At 41.2% G+C, this 19,802-nt stretch overlaps 3 protein-coding genes across 4 annotated transcripts; all 3 read right to left on the bottom strand.

Moving 5' to 3' along the window:
• Positions 1-37: 37 nt before the first annotated feature.
• Positions 38-13,033, bottom strand: LOC129581621 (proto-oncogene tyrosine-protein kinase ROS-like). The gene is made up of 22 exons (XM_055472810.1): positions 12,706-13,033; positions 8,307-8,366; positions 7,957-7,998; positions 7,808-7,865; positions 7,200-7,435; positions 6,668-6,749; positions 6,321-6,472; positions 5,920-6,256; positions 5,619-5,797; positions 4,980-5,553; positions 4,559-4,864; positions 3,659-4,429; positions 3,298-3,479; positions 3,108-3,237; positions 2,948-3,043; positions 2,749-2,878; positions 2,422-2,637; positions 2,137-2,358; positions 1,688-2,026; positions 1,444-1,541; positions 1,260-1,385; positions 38-853 (listed from the first exon to the last, which is right to left on the bottom strand). Exons 1-22 carry the CDS (start codon positions 12,859-12,861, stop codon positions 402-404), a joined length of 4,944 nt encoding a protein of 1,647 aa, XP_055328785.1. The 5' UTR covers positions 12,862-13,033; the 3' UTR covers positions 38-401.
• Positions 13,034-13,353: 320 nt separating this feature from the next.
• Positions 13,354-16,473, bottom strand: LOC129581846 (solute carrier family 35 member F4-like). Of its 2 annotated transcripts, none has more exons than XM_055473111.1 (7): positions 16,030-16,473; positions 15,621-15,936; positions 15,260-15,479; positions 15,064-15,153; positions 14,710-14,899; positions 14,406-14,495; positions 13,354-14,250 (listed from the first exon to the last, which is right to left on the bottom strand). In XM_055473111.1, exons 1-7 carry the CDS (start codon positions 16,091-16,093, stop codon positions 13,895-13,897), a joined length of 1,326 nt encoding a protein of 441 aa, XP_055329086.1. In that variant the 5' UTR covers positions 16,094-16,473; the 3' UTR covers positions 13,354-13,894. The 2 variants fall into 2 exon arrangements, with proteins under 2 accessions (XP_055329086.1, XP_055329085.1); XM_055473110.1 differs by having other exon boundaries at positions 13,359-14,250; positions 15,019-15,153.
• A 668-nt stretch (positions 16,474-17,141) lies between these two features.
• Positions 17,142-19,735, bottom strand: LOC129581535 (putative thiamine transporter SLC35F3). Its single transcript, XM_055472666.1, has 7 exons — positions 19,594-19,735; positions 19,192-19,492; positions 18,780-19,002; positions 18,461-18,595; positions 18,196-18,385; positions 18,044-18,133; positions 17,142-17,827 (listed from the first exon to the last, which is right to left on the bottom strand). Exons 1-7 carry the CDS (start codon positions 19,655-19,657, stop codon positions 17,475-17,477), a joined length of 1,356 nt encoding a protein of 451 aa, XP_055328641.1. The 5' UTR covers positions 19,658-19,735; the 3' UTR covers positions 17,142-17,474.
• Positions 19,736-19,802: the final 67 nt, after the last annotated feature.

Genomic DNA, 19,802 nt, shown 5'->3' with positions numbered 1-19,802 from the left:
AAATCGACGAGCAAGTGAGGCATGGGTTTTATTACTACTTGTAGTATACAGAAATAGGAAACAACACCCTTTCATGAACGCAAAACATCTGGCAAAAAGCATTCTATCATACAGAAAAGCAATAACATGAAGCAATAAAACGCAAAAGTAAACCACAACAGTGCATCGATTTATATATCCAAACAAAAAACAGAATTCAGAAAATGTAATCCACAGACTATAACGCAACAACAGTCCACAGTATGCGAACCACACTGTTACAGTTGTTGACTATATTACAATCCCAAAAAAACCCAAAAATTACAATCTAACATAGAAAACTCAGATCGCAAAAATTCTTTGGCTTATCACAAGTTCACAACGGTACGTAAGTGTCTAACAACACGATAAACAACATCCCATCAAATCCGGAAAATGTGGTCAACGGATTGATCACTCGGCCGGATCACTGCCGGTGCGCGCGCACCATTATTGCACAACGTATTCATATACGAATGGTTAGCAAACGACAGGGGCTGCGCCGCGATCAAAGTTTGTGCAGAAAAACTTGGAGACGCAATTTCGGCGGGCGGAACAACGCTCGGAATCGGAGCAGGCGCACGAGAATTTTCTTCCAGAGTATACAAAACAGTCAAATATGGCGGCAGCCGGGCATTAGGACTCACCGTCACGTAGCCCAGATGGTCATCCGGCGGTGCAGGACGCGCCTCAACCGGGGCGGTCAAGTGGACGACGGGGACCGTATTCGGCGATTTCGGAATTGTCACGGCCACACCCGAATCATCACTTCTAGCGGATTGGCGATCCAGGCAGTCAGGACTGCTAATACTACTGCGATGGACGTTACGGGAATCTGTACCGAAATAATTCAATTCAAAATTTTAAACAATACCACTCAACATCAGTAGCTTTTAATATTAGCATTTCCTACAAGTACGGCTTCCGAGCAACAACAGTACTCCAGTTAGCAAGAACCTTTCCTGCACTGCTTGGGTGATGAGATGTTTATGACGAAAATTTTTTCATTAGTTAAATCTGCTACTACTTAAAGAATTTCTGAAACAAAATAAGGCATGTTAAGTTTAATTCGTTAATTTCGGTTTAACGTCCGCACACAATCAGGGTTGGTATATCGAGGACGCAGACAGTCATATCATTAAAGAAATAAGTTCCTGAAGTATCACAGTTGCACAGAGTACAAACGATTCTTCAAGAATTTAATTTTGTTATTTCCATATTTTTGTGAACTGATAACTTACGTTCTGAGCGATACAGGTTCGGGAAAGATTCGCTTTTGAGATTGGATGGACTATATCCCCTTAGACATAATGCCGCGGCACCTTCAGGGGCCGACGCATCATCGTCTGCGGCATCATCTCCGGAACCTGCAGTGCGAATCATAAATAAGCAAACAATGGAAAAATTCACTTTCAAAAGACTTACCATTGTCCTCCAATAAGCTGCGCACAACATGCAAACAAGAGCGAAATGTTGGACGTTGGCGAGGATCGCGCTTCCAGCACTGGTACAACAAGTTGGTGCTATAAGAAAAAACCGCATAAATGACCATGCAAAAGTTAAAGTGCGTAACAGCATTCAATCTTAGGTAATCTAAAACCCGACATAATTACGTCTGGCATTCACATTAAACTATTACATTTACAATACGAGTATCTGCAGTGCGTACATGGATGGCGGTGCTCCAATGGGCCCGGACACGTGCAGTGGATTGGTTCCACTTTTGATCAGTTCCACCACCTCTTGCTGAGTATGATGCAAATAAGGTATCTGACCCAGAGTGATCACTTCCCACATAACGACACCATATGACCAAACATCCGATTCCGTCGTGAAGATTCCATCCATGATGGATTCTGGTGCAGCCCAGCGTACCGGCATATATCCGCGGGCGTTAACGCGGTAATAATGCATATGGTAGATGTCCCGGGTCAAACCAAAATCTCCAATCTTTACAACTCGCGCACCGTTTTCATGGGTGACCAGACAATTGCGAGCAGCCAAATCCCTGTATGAAAAAATCGTATGAAACGCGTCACGAGTTCGTGTTTTGTTATTTCCTACAGCAGACAACCAACTAGAGCGATTCTGGCGTCTTGTAGACAAATGCATCTTTACCTGTGCACAAGCCTGCATTCCTGCAAGTACGCACAGCCTTCAGCTATGTCTCGACAAATTTCAAGTTTGTCCACGAATGTCAACGGTTCCGCGGTGTCGTTTCGATGGCTTCTCAAATATTCCAGCAAATTACCACTGTCCATGTATTCCATAACAATGTAGTACGGTTCATATTCTACGCAGATACCCAAAAACCGGGTAATGTGCTTGTGGTTGATTTGGCTATAATCACAAAAAAAATTGATTTCCACCAAATTACAAGAACCCAAATTACAAAGACTATACCTCATAACAGAAGCTTCCTTCAGAAACTGTTCCCGGTTGTTTTTCCCGGGCTTATCACGCAGTGTCTTAACAGCCACGGTGACAATCCCCGGTAACGAACCCAACATATTTTCACCAGTTGCAACAAAAACTTCACCGAAAGCGCCTGCACCGATGACTTTGATCTTCGTTATTCGATTCCGATCTATACGTGGCACATTTGAAACATCCAAATGGCTGCAAAAATTATGACGTACATGGATCATTCAGCATTAAAGGAAAAATTCGTTTTCACAAGACGGTTTTTAATGAGCGATAACAAGCGATTTGTAATTAATAAAGGGTTACCTTCCATCGTAAACGAAATTACAGGCAGACAATGATCTCAATTCCAGATTATTCGTTTCGAGGTCCGATGGTGTCGCCACGCGCGAAGTAAATCGCTTAATGCTGTAGCACACTTTTTTACGAGCAACACCTGTAAAGAAAAGCACGCATATATTTTTATTAAAATTTTAATGAATGCTTTTTTCGCCGCATAACTTACATAAAGCAGTTACGATAACCACCACAACGCAAGCGCAAACAGTTATGGCAGCGATCACACTGGAAGAAAGTGGTGCTGCTGCTGTGACGGCCAGAACTGTAAGCAGGAAACATAGTTAACACCTCCATGTTTTTTTTAGTTGTGCAGAATGCTCGTATACCATCGATATGGCCAAACGTTTTCTTAGCAAAGTTAGCCGAACCAAATTCCGTGACCGGGCGAATCGCTACCGTCAGGTGAGCGGATATAACTGTACCGGGTATGACAACCCTCTCAACACTGGTCACAGTCTAAGAAAAAAGATAGCTAGAAACCCAGATCGTAGAATGGATTAAATATGTCTAACTTACGTCATTATATACCACGTTTTCTCTATTCGTCACAATAACATCATACTGGACATTTCCATAATTGTAATCCGTGGCTGGGGTCCAGGTAACAACGAGATCGCCTCCTTCATCTTCGCATCGAATACGGCTGGTATCCAACGGGGAAGGAATGGCTTTGAAATCGAAAATCGTCCGATTTAATCCTAAAAATGTAAAAAGATTTGAATATAAAACTGTAAAAAGATTTGAATATATGCAAAATGAAATATGAAAAATTATTCCAAGCGGCTCTTGTGCGTACGAAGCTAGAGCGAAGTAAATTCAGAAACAAAACCGCAAAATAACGCTACGATACAACGATCTACAGATACAGTCGGCTTGCCTTTGAGCTCTTCCTCCATTCGCGGTATAATCGTTAAAAGTCTGATATTTGCTTTTTCGAACTGCAGTGTAACGTTTTGTGAGCGGAAATCAACAACGTTAACATTCCCGTCCTCTCCAACAGAGATCAAACGCTCTTCATAAACCATTAGTGAACCACGAGTGTATGGGAAAAGCGGCAAATCAACAACTTTCTCCATCCGGTCGCTTCCAGATCGCCATAACAATGATATTCCGAAAATTTCCAAGCCGTTATCTTTTTGTACAACTGCATACAGCGTGCGTTTTCGGTGATCAATGGAAATGGTAATGATCTGATCTGCTGTCAAAGGATCCAGCTGGAGTAAACGTCGTTGATTCAGCCCATTCATCTTTACAGTCTCTACTGCTAGGTCGGTGCACCAGTACACGGCAGCTCTGAGAGGATCCACCAGGATCTGTTTGCCGGCTTCCTGGATGACTTTTTCGCGTTCCCGCTCCGCTCCAAACTGTGCGCGGAAGATAGCTCTTTCCAAATTGTCCATCCAGTAAAACTTCCGCCCGATCCAATCATAAGCGATACTACCCACATCTTTCAATGTCATCCCAGTGCTTGTTCCATCTTTGATCACAATCAGCTGTGTTTTCTTGTACACTGCCACGAAATCTGGTGCCCACACTACTTCGTCCACATCGACAAATCCAGTTGCGCTCTTGATAACATTCTCACTCCCCATCGACTCGAGTGACATGGTGAACAAGGCTGAACTATTCACCACAAGGAATTCCGGGCCTTAAAATACACATAACACAAATATGTGTTATCAGTTATGAGTACAAGAAAACAGAAAAAAACTACAAGTGCTCTCAAAATCTTGCACAAATGTTTTATCATTTCCGTTAATTCAGGTACTGTACTTACCGTCAACACTGTATGTGCGCACAGTGTAGCTGGGAGAAACTGGACCACTGCGAGTAGGCGATAAAGCCTGGATTCGGAAGATGTACGACGTGTTTGGGATAAGTCCATCCATTATAACCTGGGTGTCATTCGTAAGTCGTGACAAAATATTCTTGGAATCATTGGCAGCCGCAAATTCATAACTATACGTCCAACGATTCCAGGCAGTTGGCGACTGCATGGCCAGTGGTGCCGGAGGTTTCCAGGTAATGTGCAAACGTCCGGAAGAGGCGAAGAAATGCAGCCCGCAAGGCTCACCAACGGGATCTGTGCATCACAAATTTACAACAACACTTTAATTTATTCTGGGCAATCACAATCACACTGTTAATTTAACCAGATGCTAGTCATTCTGCATTTTTGTTAATAAAAACACCCTTACATGGTTCTGGCTGTCCGTCTCTACCGAACGCTTCCATTCCGGTAATATTAAAATTGGAATCAACCGGAAGAAACTGCATGTGGAATTTGTCTTCCAGGACATTATATTCCTCCATGTGGACGGAATTCCCGGAATAACCATATACGGCGCCCCCGGCAAATAACATATTCGACAATTTCTTGTAACTGTAGCTAATCAGTCGGTCCGCCGCAAAATCCTCTCGCACTTGTTCTATCGCGTCTTTACCGTCGCAGTAGAAACGCCGAAGATTACCATTATTGCTGTCCGGGAATAAAATACTACAGCTATCATACATAACGGTGAAGGTTGCAACGTTCTGAGGCTGTGTCCAGATCCTTTCCGCATCACGCAGAAGGTCCGCACTGCGAACCGGCACAGAGTTTGGAGAAAGAGGAAGGCGAAAAAATTCGGAACGAGCATTTTCAAGATTAACCAATCCGAAAACAAATCCGTTGATAGGATCAACAATGATCTTCCGTAATCGGTTATGGCAATAACCGAGCGAGATACACATTGTAGGGTCGGAAAAACCGGCCACATCACATCGGGAAATCTAGGGTCACAGCCATTTCAAAGTTTAATTAGGTAATCAACTCGCGTAAACGCTCGCCGACTTACTTCTCCGAAACTGACAAAATACAGTTGCTGGTTCATCCAGTCGTAGCTGAGTAAGGTGATATTGTAGCGCTCGTTAGAGAAAATTGTTTTGTTCGTTCTGTACGTCAAATCAACGGCAACAATGTTGCCGAATCCTTGAGAAATGAAGGTCAGATTCCTTCTTGAATCGAACGCCAAGGCTGAAAACAGATGGCTGTGAGATAGAACTTTTTACTGAGCAATATATTCATCGTAATATTTTTCAAAACTCCAAGATCCATTTCATTCCTCAAAGTTATAATAACTTCCGTTTGATTATTACCATGAATCCTTGTTTCGTCCGTAGCATCTGGACAAGTGATACTTGTATTCAAGCAGTTAAAAGGATACAGGGTGGGCTCGCTGAAGCCAAACCATTTCCGCTCCACATCCTTTCGATGCAGTCGCAGTTCATTTGGTAGCCCATACAGCAGATCCACAGTTACAACATTTCCATGTTTACTTCCGGGTCTCTGCGGTGGTAAGGGTGGCGTGGCCACGTGCACTTCGGCATATGGTCCCCATGCCTCTTTATTGGCTGCTGCCACTCGGATATGGTACGTTCGCCCAGGTCGAAGATTTTCGAAAATTTTATATGCAACGCTTTCGTTGACGTGCGTCTAATGCAAAACAGGCAGCGAAAAGATTACAAACCCATTCTTTAGCAGGTATTACAAGTCTTACATATTTATGTGAATAAGGATTCTTCGCGTCGGTCCAGTTCAAACGGTAGCCGTGAGCGGGCCCATTAAAACGCTTAGGCGGTTCCCATTTGATCATAATCTGGTAAAAGGTCAGCGCTTCCGCATATACAATAACCGGTGGATCGAACGGGCCTAAAGAAAAATTCATTTTAGTAATAATTTTCACTGGCAAATCAGTGACCGATGGCCTAACAAGAACAGCGAAGATTCCATGCTCAAACAGCTACGGACAAAATTATCCGATAGACGCACGAGAAGAAAACGTCAAATTTAGCAGTACTGTATGAAGCAACAGAGGCCTCTCAGTTTGTCGTTGTGTTCACTTGCCTCCTGATTCCAGTGTCCTTAGTGGTCTGCTTTCCTTCGAATACACAAAATCTCGCATTGTTGGCATCCATACAACCCGAAACTGCAATAGCGGGAGAAATGTCAACATTCAGCCTTTTAATTGGCACATCGTCATTAATTGCCGTTAAGCTTCCAGCTCTCTTCGACGAATTATTGATTATCAAGCTGCCTGCACCAAAGCTCAATTGCCAACAAAGCAAACACTTGATTACTATCAATCATTACAGAACAGGAACAATCATCGTGCTCTAGCATCAAAGCTCTAACACGCCTTCACGATCTGACGACAGGACACATGTGAATATAAAGGAACTGGCTGAGAAAAGAGCTCCGCGCAACAGGTGTGTTGACAAATCGCTTTACCATACTAAATGTGAATAAATTAGAACACTCTTCATTAATACCGTCAGATAACAATAACGTTCTTCGTGCAACAACTGAAATCGATCCTCTCGCATTGTCACTGCATTATCCGTTATAGTTATTGAGAGCAACGATTAAATGAGCATACCTTGTACCAAGTGTAAGGCCACAGACCGGTAACAGTGAACGTCGAAGAGTTAACAATGACATCCGGAACAAAATATCGCCAATCCAAAGTTTTATTTGAGCAGTTATGCCCACATTCAGCGTACTGAGCGCGGCCAGTACCAATTTGTGGCGAATAATTTTCGAAGTCCAGAGTAAAACTTGTATTTGATTCCGATGGGGGATACAGGTACGGTATTGACAGACTGTCAACCAATCCTAAAACATAAAATTTGGGAATGTGTTGATATTCTCCGAAGCGTAGAATAACGCAATCTGTAGTTTATGAAAATCGGCATATCGTTCATTGCATTTGGAGCTTAGTTCCAGAAAAATTTCCACCATACACTTTCAAAAAATTTGAAAATAGCACAAAAAATACTCCAGCAACTTCTGTGTCTCAAGTTACCACACGGCATAACCGGATAATTACTGATTACAGTCCGTCTTAGACAAATAATCCAATTACTGCGACGCGACGACTACCTGTTGCTTGTGCAATAAACGATACGCATCACTTTTCTATAAATGAAATATAATAGCGCCGCATAGAGCGATGCAGCGCTTTCCCATTCTTCCTAATTACCTTACCCTGAAAGTCACGGAGATATCCGTTGAGAGCGTAGTCGCAGCCTTGACGACAGTTCACCTGCAGAGCAAGTAACAATAAGGATAGGGATTACTGCGCCTGTCCATTGTCCGCCAACAAGAATTCCCATGCATCTCCTATCTGCACTCACCACTGAGCTGTTCCGTTGCCGACTACGCGGAAACATGTCCATCTATAAAATACAACCAAACCCAGTGAAACAATGAAAATTTTGGCACGAGGCCAGGCGCACGCCCAGATTCAACCAGAACTTGTTCCAAAGACTACCGATAATGCCGCTTGAGAACAGGCTACGATATCTTCGTATTCTCTTCTGTCATATCGAATGAAATCATATAATTCAAGAAGATTAATGGGATGGACGCGAACATCACTCGTCTTCAACTATCAGCCCAACCTTTAGACTGCGAATTATCTTTTCTCACTTTTAGTATGTATATCACGCGTTTCCGCCATTCATCAGACTGTTTAATTACTTACACAGGAAGTTTCACATGAACTGTTCAGTGATGAACGCCACAATCCACATCCGCGAACGCACTACAAATAAAAAAAAATTAATAACATGGAGACCTTTTAAAACCTAATAAGAAAATAACGCATATTCGGCATATTTCCAAGGGGCCTAAATCAGTACGTGTTTTAAACCGTATGAAATTCATTCTGGTCTATAGCTAACCTTTATGTCATTTTTATATTTTGAACCTGTCTAACTTCCAAAATTACCCTAATGACCTAATCTGTGATACACCAACTTCGGTGCAATGAGAGCGATATTACCAGTACAAATGTTCTGTTGCGCGTACATTAGGAGGATGCATAAGTATTATTTATACCAGCATATGGCGACAAGAACGGCACTTTTGATTTGATATTCCATCCAAATTTTGACTACGTATAAAAGCGATGAGAAACCGCATTTCCTTAACAGATGCTTCACTGTGCTCTGAAATTATGTCCGTGCGACCATTAAATTTAACTGATGGTGTTAACCAAGCATAACCACAGCCGGATCAGATAAACGCTGGGACAGTGCCCTTCTAAAAGGAACGTCAGAGTGTCATTATTGCATACTCAGTTTTTGCATCCTGTAGCGCCTTTCCCAAACTTGTCATTTTCAAAAGCCAGTCAGCCATGTTTACGAAACCACGGAATAGCAAAAGAATTCTGTTTACTCGTCCAGACGTTCTCATGCTGTAAGAAAAGCTGTGAACTGCAATCGCTCATCCACGCCACTGGCCTGTCACCTTATAATCCTGAATCCTGAGAAGGCAGCCGCCGATCAAACAACAAGAGAGCTGCTCTTCCGTCGATCAGGATTTACTTTGTACAGAAAATGGCTAATCTTTTGATTTCAAAATTGAATATATTTTCTTTCATCCAGTTCAGATATTCGCAGTAATACGATTCACGTTATTCGAGCATACATTCGTAACTAGTAATCGTAAGTGAAATCTTTACCATAAGTCTACTATGTGTACACAATTCTTCTAGCAGAACTGTAGGTGCTAAAATGCTTTTGTGCACAACATCTGTGTTTCAAACTTTCGAGTATATCGTATGTCATGTGATCGTCATCGGTAAACTAATAAAACTGCAAGGATAAACACTAGTCTTCGCGGCACATATAAATTACGCAAAGTCATTTCGTCTGCTGAGGTGGCAAAGGTGGACAATGGTCATTCGCCGGTAACAACTACGAACATAAAATTTTGCTGCAAGGTCAAAATGAAGTGGACCTATAAGTGCCGCTTGCCTGGAAAGCAGCACAGAAGTCACAAAGTCGTTCGGGGAAATTTTGGTAATGTAATCTGTGATTCTGTACTGACGATGGGCGATGGCAGAAAGTTAGGAGCCGGGCTATACCGCACTTGACTTCGCTCAATACTCTGCAATACGAGTTACGCTGCGGCTTTTTCAGCATCTGCCAGAAATGTTTACCGTTGAAGAAACTGAGTCTAAGGCTTTCTGTATTATATTTCCAGCTATTTCTCAAGCGGGATATGCGCATTGTTACCGAACTTTCACATATATATCGAATTTACCGGACTGCATACCATCCCGGTTTCGTGCCCTTTCCACAACTTCAAGTTTTACCATAGTTCCTGGTACTATGGTTTTACACCGTTCCTTTCGTGACTATCATGATTACGATTTGGAAACGAGAACTATTTTGCGCCACTTCTTTATATTTCTTATTAAGCCCATACTTATGATTTGAACCGTTGTAAGTTTTTATTGTGCGTGACACTGATTTCCATTTTCCATGCCTGCATAGTGAAACAGATGTCGAAAATTCCTCTATCCTGATCTAAGCAGCCAATCATGCGCTCATTTGTTATCCTCGATTGATATCGTAGCGTATGTAATAAAGCTTCCGGAGTGTGCTATCCTGGGCGTTGCATTCCGAGATTTGACATGTCATCTTTCCGTGGAGCAAATAACCGGAAGACTATCATGACACGCATGAAAACCAAATCAGATCGTAATTAATTACCTGCAGTTGACTGACCGTATGCCAGTTTACTACATGTTTCGGATAATAACAGAACTATCAAGACACAAGAAGGGAGACCATACCGGCAAATAAGAGATAGCTGTGAAAAGGGCTTAATGAGAAAAGAGATAATACTTCGATTTTAAAACGTTTAAATATAATTTAAAATTACGCAAAGAAAAATACGCACTAATAAGTTAACGAATCAAAAGAAATCGGTCAGTGAACGGGCGCTTGTGTACAACGTGAGCTTTCCATAGATATATCGTTTTCTGGATCCTGCTCTATGTATGCCTTTATCGTATTCGTGCTCGCAAGAGCAATTCAAATCCACATTCCTTCTAGCACCGTGAATAATAATAACATCTTTTACACGATAATACATTCTTTGCTATAAAATGTGCAGCAGATAACCACGAAATCGTCCGATTCTCTGCATTTTATTTGCCATTTGGAATGACAAACAGGTTTTCCATATCAGTCAGCAAGGCAGCCTTGATAGAGCCATATACAGTGGCAGCTTAGCAGCGGTAATTTATCTTCTGTAAACTTTCTCCTACTCTAATTTGATAAGCTGCACATTAAATTTGACAGTCAAACTCAAACAAGAGTAAAAGACGCGCATCATGACACATACCGTGTCTTTGTATTTTCAAGTGAGCGTGAGTTTTGACGATTCTCAACACGACAAGGGAAAACACAAAATCACTTTTATTACTGCAAAATTCTAAATTAAGTTAATTGTCAACAAATCGTGAAAAAATCTGATATACAGATATATAACTAAACTAACAGTAAGTAAATCTGTATGCGGCTTTGTCGGCGATTACAAAAAATACCGGTGTTCCAGTACTTCGGTGATTTTTCACCAACATAACTTTTAAATGCATTTAACAAAAATCTTGGTTTTCTAATCCAGTTTTTATTAAGATGCAATACCAAGGTTCTGTATATAGATACCTCTATCTTATATATAGGTATCGTGACGAATGAAACGACCAAATGCGCAACAGGTGCAATGATCTGCAATACATTTTATGACATTCAATTGGATTTATGTTTCCCAATGCACGCTACAAAAACGCCAATTACCGAAGATTAATAGCAGTATACATCAAAGCCATCGGTTCTATTCGACTAATTTCTGACGTTATCGGTTTGCGTACTATTTATTATTGTTATTCATATCAGCCTGGCGCTGCAATCGAGCCATCTTTCTGTCCATGCGCATCCGTAAATTTAACCTCAACACCAGAAAGCATCACTGTGACAATAATTTACATTTTAAAAGGGCAACATGGAGAATCATAAACATATCTGGATGGCCGACTCGTGCAACTTGAATTTTAATCGACCCCATCAAGTATACACAAATAAACCGGCTTTCTATTTTGAAGACAAGAACGTATCGACCGCAGCTGCACTTTTATTGTTAAATTTTTACAATTTTGCCACAGTATTCATTGCATATGGCAAAGCAGCGATAATTAGGCATTTTAGGCGATTGGAACTACTGCAAGTGGATAATACACCGCAATAATATTATCGCACTTCCGGCCTACATTTTAAGGATATATTATTATTATTTTGGAATTTCAGCCCTTTTAAAGCATATATATTGTAAAGCTACATGTCTCGCTAATTATAAAAAAACATAAAAAGAGAGTACTTGAGTTCCGAAATTACAAAAAATAAGAATTTAAGACACTAGAATAATTATACGTTTTAATGTTAGCTGCCCATAGCCTGGAGGCAGTTCGTCTGGCTTTTAAGCACGTATCCGGTATATCCTGGGGGCTGGGTTAGATTTCTAATTGTAAGTTCGAAAACATTTAATTCATAAAATCAAACCAAAAAAAATTCAAAAATAACAAAAACATTTTCCGGCAGCCTGTTAAGATATCTCCGATAATGGCTGACTGCTGTAGTACGATAATAATAATAATATCGAGAATTATTGATGTCCTTTGTCTAGTTATTGTACATTGTGTACTCTCCATGCGCACAACTGGAATCACGATATTAACCATCTCCTCATAGACATGACAGGTATTCTTGTCTGCTTGTACACGCCGCACTTGAGTGCAGGTGCATAAAGAAATCTTCCCGCTGTAGACAACTCAATTGTGCTTCCTCGAAAGCAGAATCGACTCCTAAAATATCGACTAATCTGTTCTTTCCCAGCAGCATATTCATAGTGGCCACTGGCCTATTCGCCTTAAAGCCATCGTATCAGTCTTTTTTAACAATTGTGCTAATCTTTTCTAGTGACCACGAAAAGTTTCAGAATAATTTCCTGTACGATGAACTCTAAAAATGTTAAAGACCAAGGAAACTTACTGGCCGCAGTTTGGAATCCAAGAAATTTCGCAATTTTCTTACCGTAGCGTCATTGCCGCAACTTGTTGCGCACTTATCGGCTCCTGGCGTCAGTCCACGTTTGCCCAATCCGGCACTGCTTGCACTATCGATGTATAAAGAAGAAAAAAAGACGAGGAACAATGTGGAGAGCACCGACATCTGCATTTTTGCAATCATAATATCCGCTGTAATACAATCATATTAACTGGGTTAACAATAGTCGAGTGCTACGATGATAATAAAAGTAGAGTATCATAAAACAAAAACATCGTGGTGTTCTGGCACACCAGATTCCACGATCAGACTCCACGTGATCGTGACATGAGCCGCACGATTTTAAAGCTGCAAAAGACGCTTGATTATTTGCAGCGGCTGACCGGTAGCCACATACTGTGCCTGTAGATTTCAGAGAAGTTCGGATTGCGAAACCAGAAAAGGATCGTCAGTGGGCAGGCGGTGGGTGGTGTCCAACATCTTCGCCCAGTAGAAACAGCTTTAGCAAACAAATTACAGACGGCCGGTATCGGCCGACTATGAGGAGTGTTATGTTTTCGCCTCGGCAGTTTGACTGGCCTAGGGCAAATTTTGGAAGAAAGAAGGATTAGCCGTCATGCGTTAAACGATGAATAAGAACTTTTGCCTCCTTTTCTTTTCTTTTTCGAGTATGGATACGTAACACACCATATTCAATTATGAAATAAAGTTGAACAACATTTAAATTTGTCACAGCTAAAAGCCTAAAACGGAACAGAAAAATTCATTTCTATGAATCACACGACTGAAGTGTAGTGCAGTGATTCGGACGTTCGGTGTTTCAAAAGGAATCTGTATTCGATACAATAACACTGCTAAATTACAGCCCAGACCACAGTACATATTCGAATTCGGATAACCGGCACATGAACAGTAAAAGAGTTTAATACCGGTACTTTACTACTGAATAACTGATAGGATCACAGATCTCACAATCGTCACTCGTTAAACAAACCTAACACAGATTTTTCACAGGTTAGTTGTATACCTTTACAACTACAAAATACCAAGTTGGTTTTAAAATAACACCAATCGTTAGCACCAATCTTGAGATCACTGGCAAGGTAACAGGGGCGCAGAACAATGCGGTACTGGCATTATTCATAAGTCGGATGACGTGTAACACCCGGAAGAAAATGAGATTATACGCAGCTCTCCAACTGTGCTTCAGGATTTTTCAAGAATTGGTTAGCGGCTCAACAGCGGTGTTTTCGGATAGAGCCATAAAATCCCGTTCTTCCAAGACATCGTACGATTTCAGAAGTTCATCCGTACTCGTCCGTATTCTGGGTATCACCGGTGAGCGTCTTTTCAGCGTAAAGGAGTCGTAGCTGGTGACTGATCCTGTTTCCGATAACGAATCCCATTTCTCCGCTTTTAGTTTAGGTTGTCTCAGTCCGCCAATCCACTTTTTCAAATTCAGCGAAACAATGTTGTCGGGAAGCACCAGCATTACGAAAGCTAAGCTGACAATTACGGTTCCCATTATTTGAGCGTTGGAAATGAGAACGCCCCGTAAAGTAACATCGATGCCTAGAAAATGCGTTCAGACTGTTAAAAGTCAGTCCTCACAGAGCAACCATTTTTACCATTACTTCTTCGATTAATTAACTAATTGTAAGTAAACCTCTTGCTGATGCTCGCACCGAAGAAATTTCGCTTCATAAGTCATATAAATCTTTGCTTACCACTGTTCACGGCCAGTACGATCAAGTCACTTAATCCCATGAAAAATCCTCCTGCCAGAACAATTCCATACCCATACACCAGCGATGATACTGGAGACAAAAATACGCGCTCTAACACCGGCACCAAACTGAATTTCACCTTTAATTAACCGCTTTTTGAAACAATATGTTGAGTGCGTAAGCTATAGCATATCGTGTTCACGCTGATCACAAACTAAAAAACGATGGCAAAAAAGCAGTGCAAATAAAGTTATGGCGGCACAATTTTGATAAACAAGGTTTGTAAATAATATACTTTACTTACTTGCTGTGCACGACCAGGCAGCAGTCAGGATCGGATAAGGCAGCATAGTGATGTCGTAATTCTCATGGCCGGACAAATGCATGGCCAACGGAATCGGCCAGTATACCACAGCCATCAGGGCGTACATAACGGTAATGGCAAAGGACACTTGTCCCAAATGGCCTTTAGGGAATGATTTTTTAAATGTGAGCTGCAAAGTTGGCGTAGTGAATAAGCTGTTATATATGCACAATAATGTTACGCCTATACAATAGAAGTATACCAGAAGCAATTTTAGCCGCATGCACAATGCAAGTGCACAACACCTACTTGATACAAGGAAATACAGCAGTCCTGTGCCAACATCAAACTAACCCCGACAACAGTCTTTTTGGCCAGATTGACCGTGAATTCATGGTAGGCAATCAGTGCAACCCCACCAAATGTGACAAATACAAACAGAATCTGCAACGAAATCAAAACTTAAAACGACATCACGTACGATAGACTTGATGGATTACACAAAATGTAAAACACTCATTTTAATAGAGTTACTTATCAGTTATCTTACCTTGATAAGCAGTAGTCGGTGCTTCAAAAACAACCATGATAAAATGTAGGAAATCGCCACGGACGGAGGTGTCAGCGCCGACGCCATGGAAGTGCTCAGATTGGATAACGCCAGGGTATATGTCAGCTGACTTAGCAGACTGAACACCATCGGCGGGAAAAACTTGAAAAAGATCGTTTTTACAGACAAGCCATCCTCGCCACAGATGTCTTTCCCTCTTCTGTAAATAACAAAGTCAGTCATGAAGTCAGCATTCACTAACATCTGCAGAAAAAGCCATGAAATTATAAATTCAATTAAGTTATAATTCTTGTCAAATTTGAGTTATGTTTTCTAAACAATTTACAGGAAGAAAGTTTACCGACATGTCCGTCGAAGATCGAGTTTCCTGCCGCGGATCACTTTGATAATGGTATTGATAACGAGATACAATGGAAACGACATGGAGCGAAAAAGGATTTTAAACATAACGAAGAGGAATGGCGCATGGAAGTTCATTTTCTCATCCGTTAATGCCAGATTGGTCAGCTGACCGGCGGCCGTGGAAGCCGCCACCGTGATGGCCAGCATGATGACGGCTAGGAACCATTCGCTCGCGCTCTGCTTATGGGACGCTGCGTCTGTCTTGGCATCTTGGCTGACTTCTACCGGGCATTCTTGCACAGGATTGTGAAGAGCTGAATAGAGAGTGAAAACAAAAAATTGAAATTGGGCTTACAAGTCAACACGTGTTCGGAGCAGTGGCAGATTATGCAACAGAGGAGACTCACGTTCGACGGTGAAAATAACATCAACGTTTTCTGGAGTCGGTATTCGTTCCTCGGAGTTATCCATTAAAAAGAATATCCAGATTACAGATCAAATGTTCCGAGAAAATAGTCGTAATTCTCACACGAGATCAAACATATTTTTTTCCCAAAACTCGAACAATTAAATGCAAAAAACTGCTAAAAAGTTAAGCTGAACGAAAAAACGTCTGTAATCAGACAGCAAAACAACGCCTAAATGGCTAAACTGATCTGGCATAAAACAGATAACCACGCATTGCACAACCTGCCGTACCGTGTACAATACCAATACGTATTCGTGTAGAAATATGGCTTCTGCATAGATTTCAGATTAGGCAGTTTGCTCCGGAAACCGAATAAGTAAATGATGGTTCGCGTTTACAGTTTACTTAATAAATTTTTGCCTCAAAAGCAGTAAGTGCAGTTCTACCGAGATTGTATTTATTATCTTAATATTAATTGGTCGAGCAAAGTAGGTACAAGGTACAATATGAAGATCGAACCGAGCATATCTATATATAATTTTAGAATATAGATATAGTTATAGCAGATAGAGTATATCTATATTATAGAGTACAGATACAATCATATTTCATAAAAGCGGTCGGATAAGTGATTACAAACGAACTTGAAATAAGTAATGTTATCCGAATACGATAATTAGAGAATAATAACTGAGTATAGGATAACTGATCGCAGATCCAATAATGCTATCGTTCATATCGTGATAATTTCCTGGTCTAGCTAGGTACAAAATGCAAAATCCTTGACCTCGTATAAGCACACGTACGCACAATCTGTTGATGTACTGCACGAGTCCACAGTTCGTGAAATTACTTTGAATTTCCCAATGATAGGTAAAATTTCCGTTATTAAGCGTCATTTAGGCCGAGTGAAAACATTCTGGGAGAAATGATAAAGACAGAGCAATCGGTATTTTTCGCTGCCTTTAATTTGACCGATACTCAACATCAAGGGACATCACCGGGGATTATTAAAAAGATACTGTATGCGAAATTCCTGAATTTTTTATTCAATTGCTAGTTGGTTCTTTGAATTATTAAATTAATGCAAGCTCATTCTTGATCACCGCAGCGTAGCGCACGCACAGCAAATTCGTGATCACGTCCGGCAGCAATGCTCAGAAGCTGAGTATGACCTTTTCCTATTAACAGACAGCATTTACCTTCATTATGAAAAAGTGTCGCAACGACCAGCTGGAGTTTCTCGCATTTTAAGACAAGAAATATCGTGAACAGCATTCAGCACAAATTTAACGAATTTTAATAGAACTGTTCCAGATTTTAATGCCAGTGATAAACCGACAAGTAATAAACACCTACTTGAGTATGTACTATGTATTGTACTTCTGTACAAAGATTCTACTGCATCGGCATCGCATTTTACAACAGCCGACTGCGAAAAGGTCATAAAGCGGTCACCGTCGCATCATCCGTAATAACATCGACATTTTCTAGCAGATCCGGATGGCTTGTGTTAACCACAATCTCATTTGCTAGCAAACTCGATCGGGAGCGCATTCGCATTTCCGCTGGAACCGTCAACTCAGTCTGGGAACTGGTGGATCCATCGGCAAAATCCAGCACCAAACGTGAACTTGTCGGAGGAAGTGGATTACCTCGAAGGCGCTGCCAACGCTTCTTGATATCGATGGACACAAATTTATCCGGCATAACCATCATAATGAAGGCTGCTCCAATTACACAAGTCCCGATTATCTGGTAGTCGCTAATGGGCAACTTTCGCAAGTGATCAATAACTGCGAAGTCATAAAACAAATGTAACGGAAGCCATGCATCTACATCGGCATCATCGCAATTTACTTATGTAGACATTGTAAAGCAAAAAAAATTTTTGCATTTCGTAGATCTACAAAAAATTATTCGTATCTGAAAATCAGCAGTAATTTAGCGTTCGGTTAACGTTTTTCACTGCTAATTCTATAATCATCGAACTCGTGCTTTGTATTCCTTACCAGTATTGGATGCCAAGATAAGGAGATCACTTAAACTCATAAAAAATCCACTGGCAAGCACCAAGCCATATCCATATACCATCGAGCTCACTGTAAAATTTCACGAAACTGATTCCACCGGACCAGATCAATTATTAACTTCGACAGCATACCGGCAGTGCAGGACCACGAACCAATTAATATCCCGTAAGGCATCTCACGAATGTCATACTGCTCCACGCCGGTTAATTTCAATATCAACGGCACCGGCCAGTACATTAATATCATCAAGACATACATGGCGGAAACAGCAAAGGACACCTGACCGAGATCACCTTTAGGAAATGCCTTTTTGAAGCACAGCTGCAAAATACTCACAAATCAGTACAGATAGAAAATAAAACGGTTATATTTTCAACACAAAGCGGGGTCGTGTACCTGATATGAGGACAAGGAGAGATCTTGCACTATCATGGAACAGATACCAAGGATTGTCGCCGCGGTAAATTCAAACGCAAATTTCTCGTAGGCAATGATACTGACGCCGGCGAGTGTAACAAAAACAAAAAACACCTGTAATAAAAAACCATTCAGCGAATACTCAAAACAAATTCCAGAACACAATTGCAACTACACAAATGGTAACACCAGACTGTTAGAAGAAAGTACAAAAACGGCAGGACGAGAGCAGCTGTGGGTGCATTCATGTTGTTTTTAGATTAGCACATTTTCTTAGCACTTTTTGAAAGTCACTTACCTTGACGGCTAATAACTTATGTTTGAGAAACAGCCAGGTCATTATGTATGATGTCGACACAGCCAACGGAGTGAGAGCTGACGCAACGGAAGTGGTCAAATTGGCTATTCCCAACGTATAAGCAATCTGGACCAGCAGATTAAAAAATGTTGCCGGAAATAACTTGAATATTATCACTCGCCATGTAAGCAATCCTTGCTCTCCACAAATAGCTTCACAACGCCTATGCCAGATGCAAAAAAGTATGATTACCTCATACAGTAGTAAAACCACGATGTGTATAATTTCTTTTTGGGTTACACAGAAAAAGCTTGACCTTATCCAATGCAATATAATATGCCACTGACGGTGAAATTTAATATTTGTGACAGTTTCGTTTATCGGCAAAACATGTTCCAGTGCAGCAACTTACCACCACGTGCGTCGGAAGTCCAGTTTCCGACGTAAAATTATTTTAGTAATTGTATTAGCTACGATATAAATGGGAAATGCCAAAGCCCGGAAGATGATCTTAAAAAGGACGAATAGATACGGAGCGCTGAAACTTATATCAGGATCTCTGAAGGCGATGTTGCCCAGTTGGGCTGACACCGTATTGAGGGTTACATAGGATATCAACATCACGAACGCCAAAGTCCAGGTTCGTGTCGACTGTTTGTGCTCTTCCGGTACATTTTCCGCATTCGCAGCGTCTACTAGATCGTCCTTGCTTTCTACCGACAAAATACAGAACAGCTGATGTTAGTCAATTGCTTCGTAGTGCATAAAATAGAAAAGCAAACTTTGTTCTTTTTACTTTACATTTTACACTTACCACTAATGATAAAAACTGGTTTTTCAGAATTCCAGCGATCGTCCTCAGTCGACGAAACGGACATTGTCGATCACAACAGAATCCGCACGTGCGTGCTGGTACCCACGCGTTAATCCAAAACTTTACGAAATTTTAACCGGCATTTTTTGCTCTAACAGCGGGCGACACTTCCAGAGTCAAGAATTACTGGCCACTGCTCCCAGCTCTTG

This window comes from Paramacrobiotus metropolitanus, unplaced genomic scaffold (genome assembly GCF_019649055.1).
Source record: "Paramacrobiotus metropolitanus isolate TYO unplaced genomic scaffold, Prichtersi_v1.0 Parri_scaffold0000006, whole genome shotgun sequence".
Classification (NCBI taxonomy): domain Eukaryota; kingdom Metazoa; phylum Tardigrada; class Eutardigrada; order Parachela; family Macrobiotidae; genus Paramacrobiotus; species Paramacrobiotus metropolitanus.
This window is presented reverse-complemented; position numbering and strand designations above follow the sequence as displayed.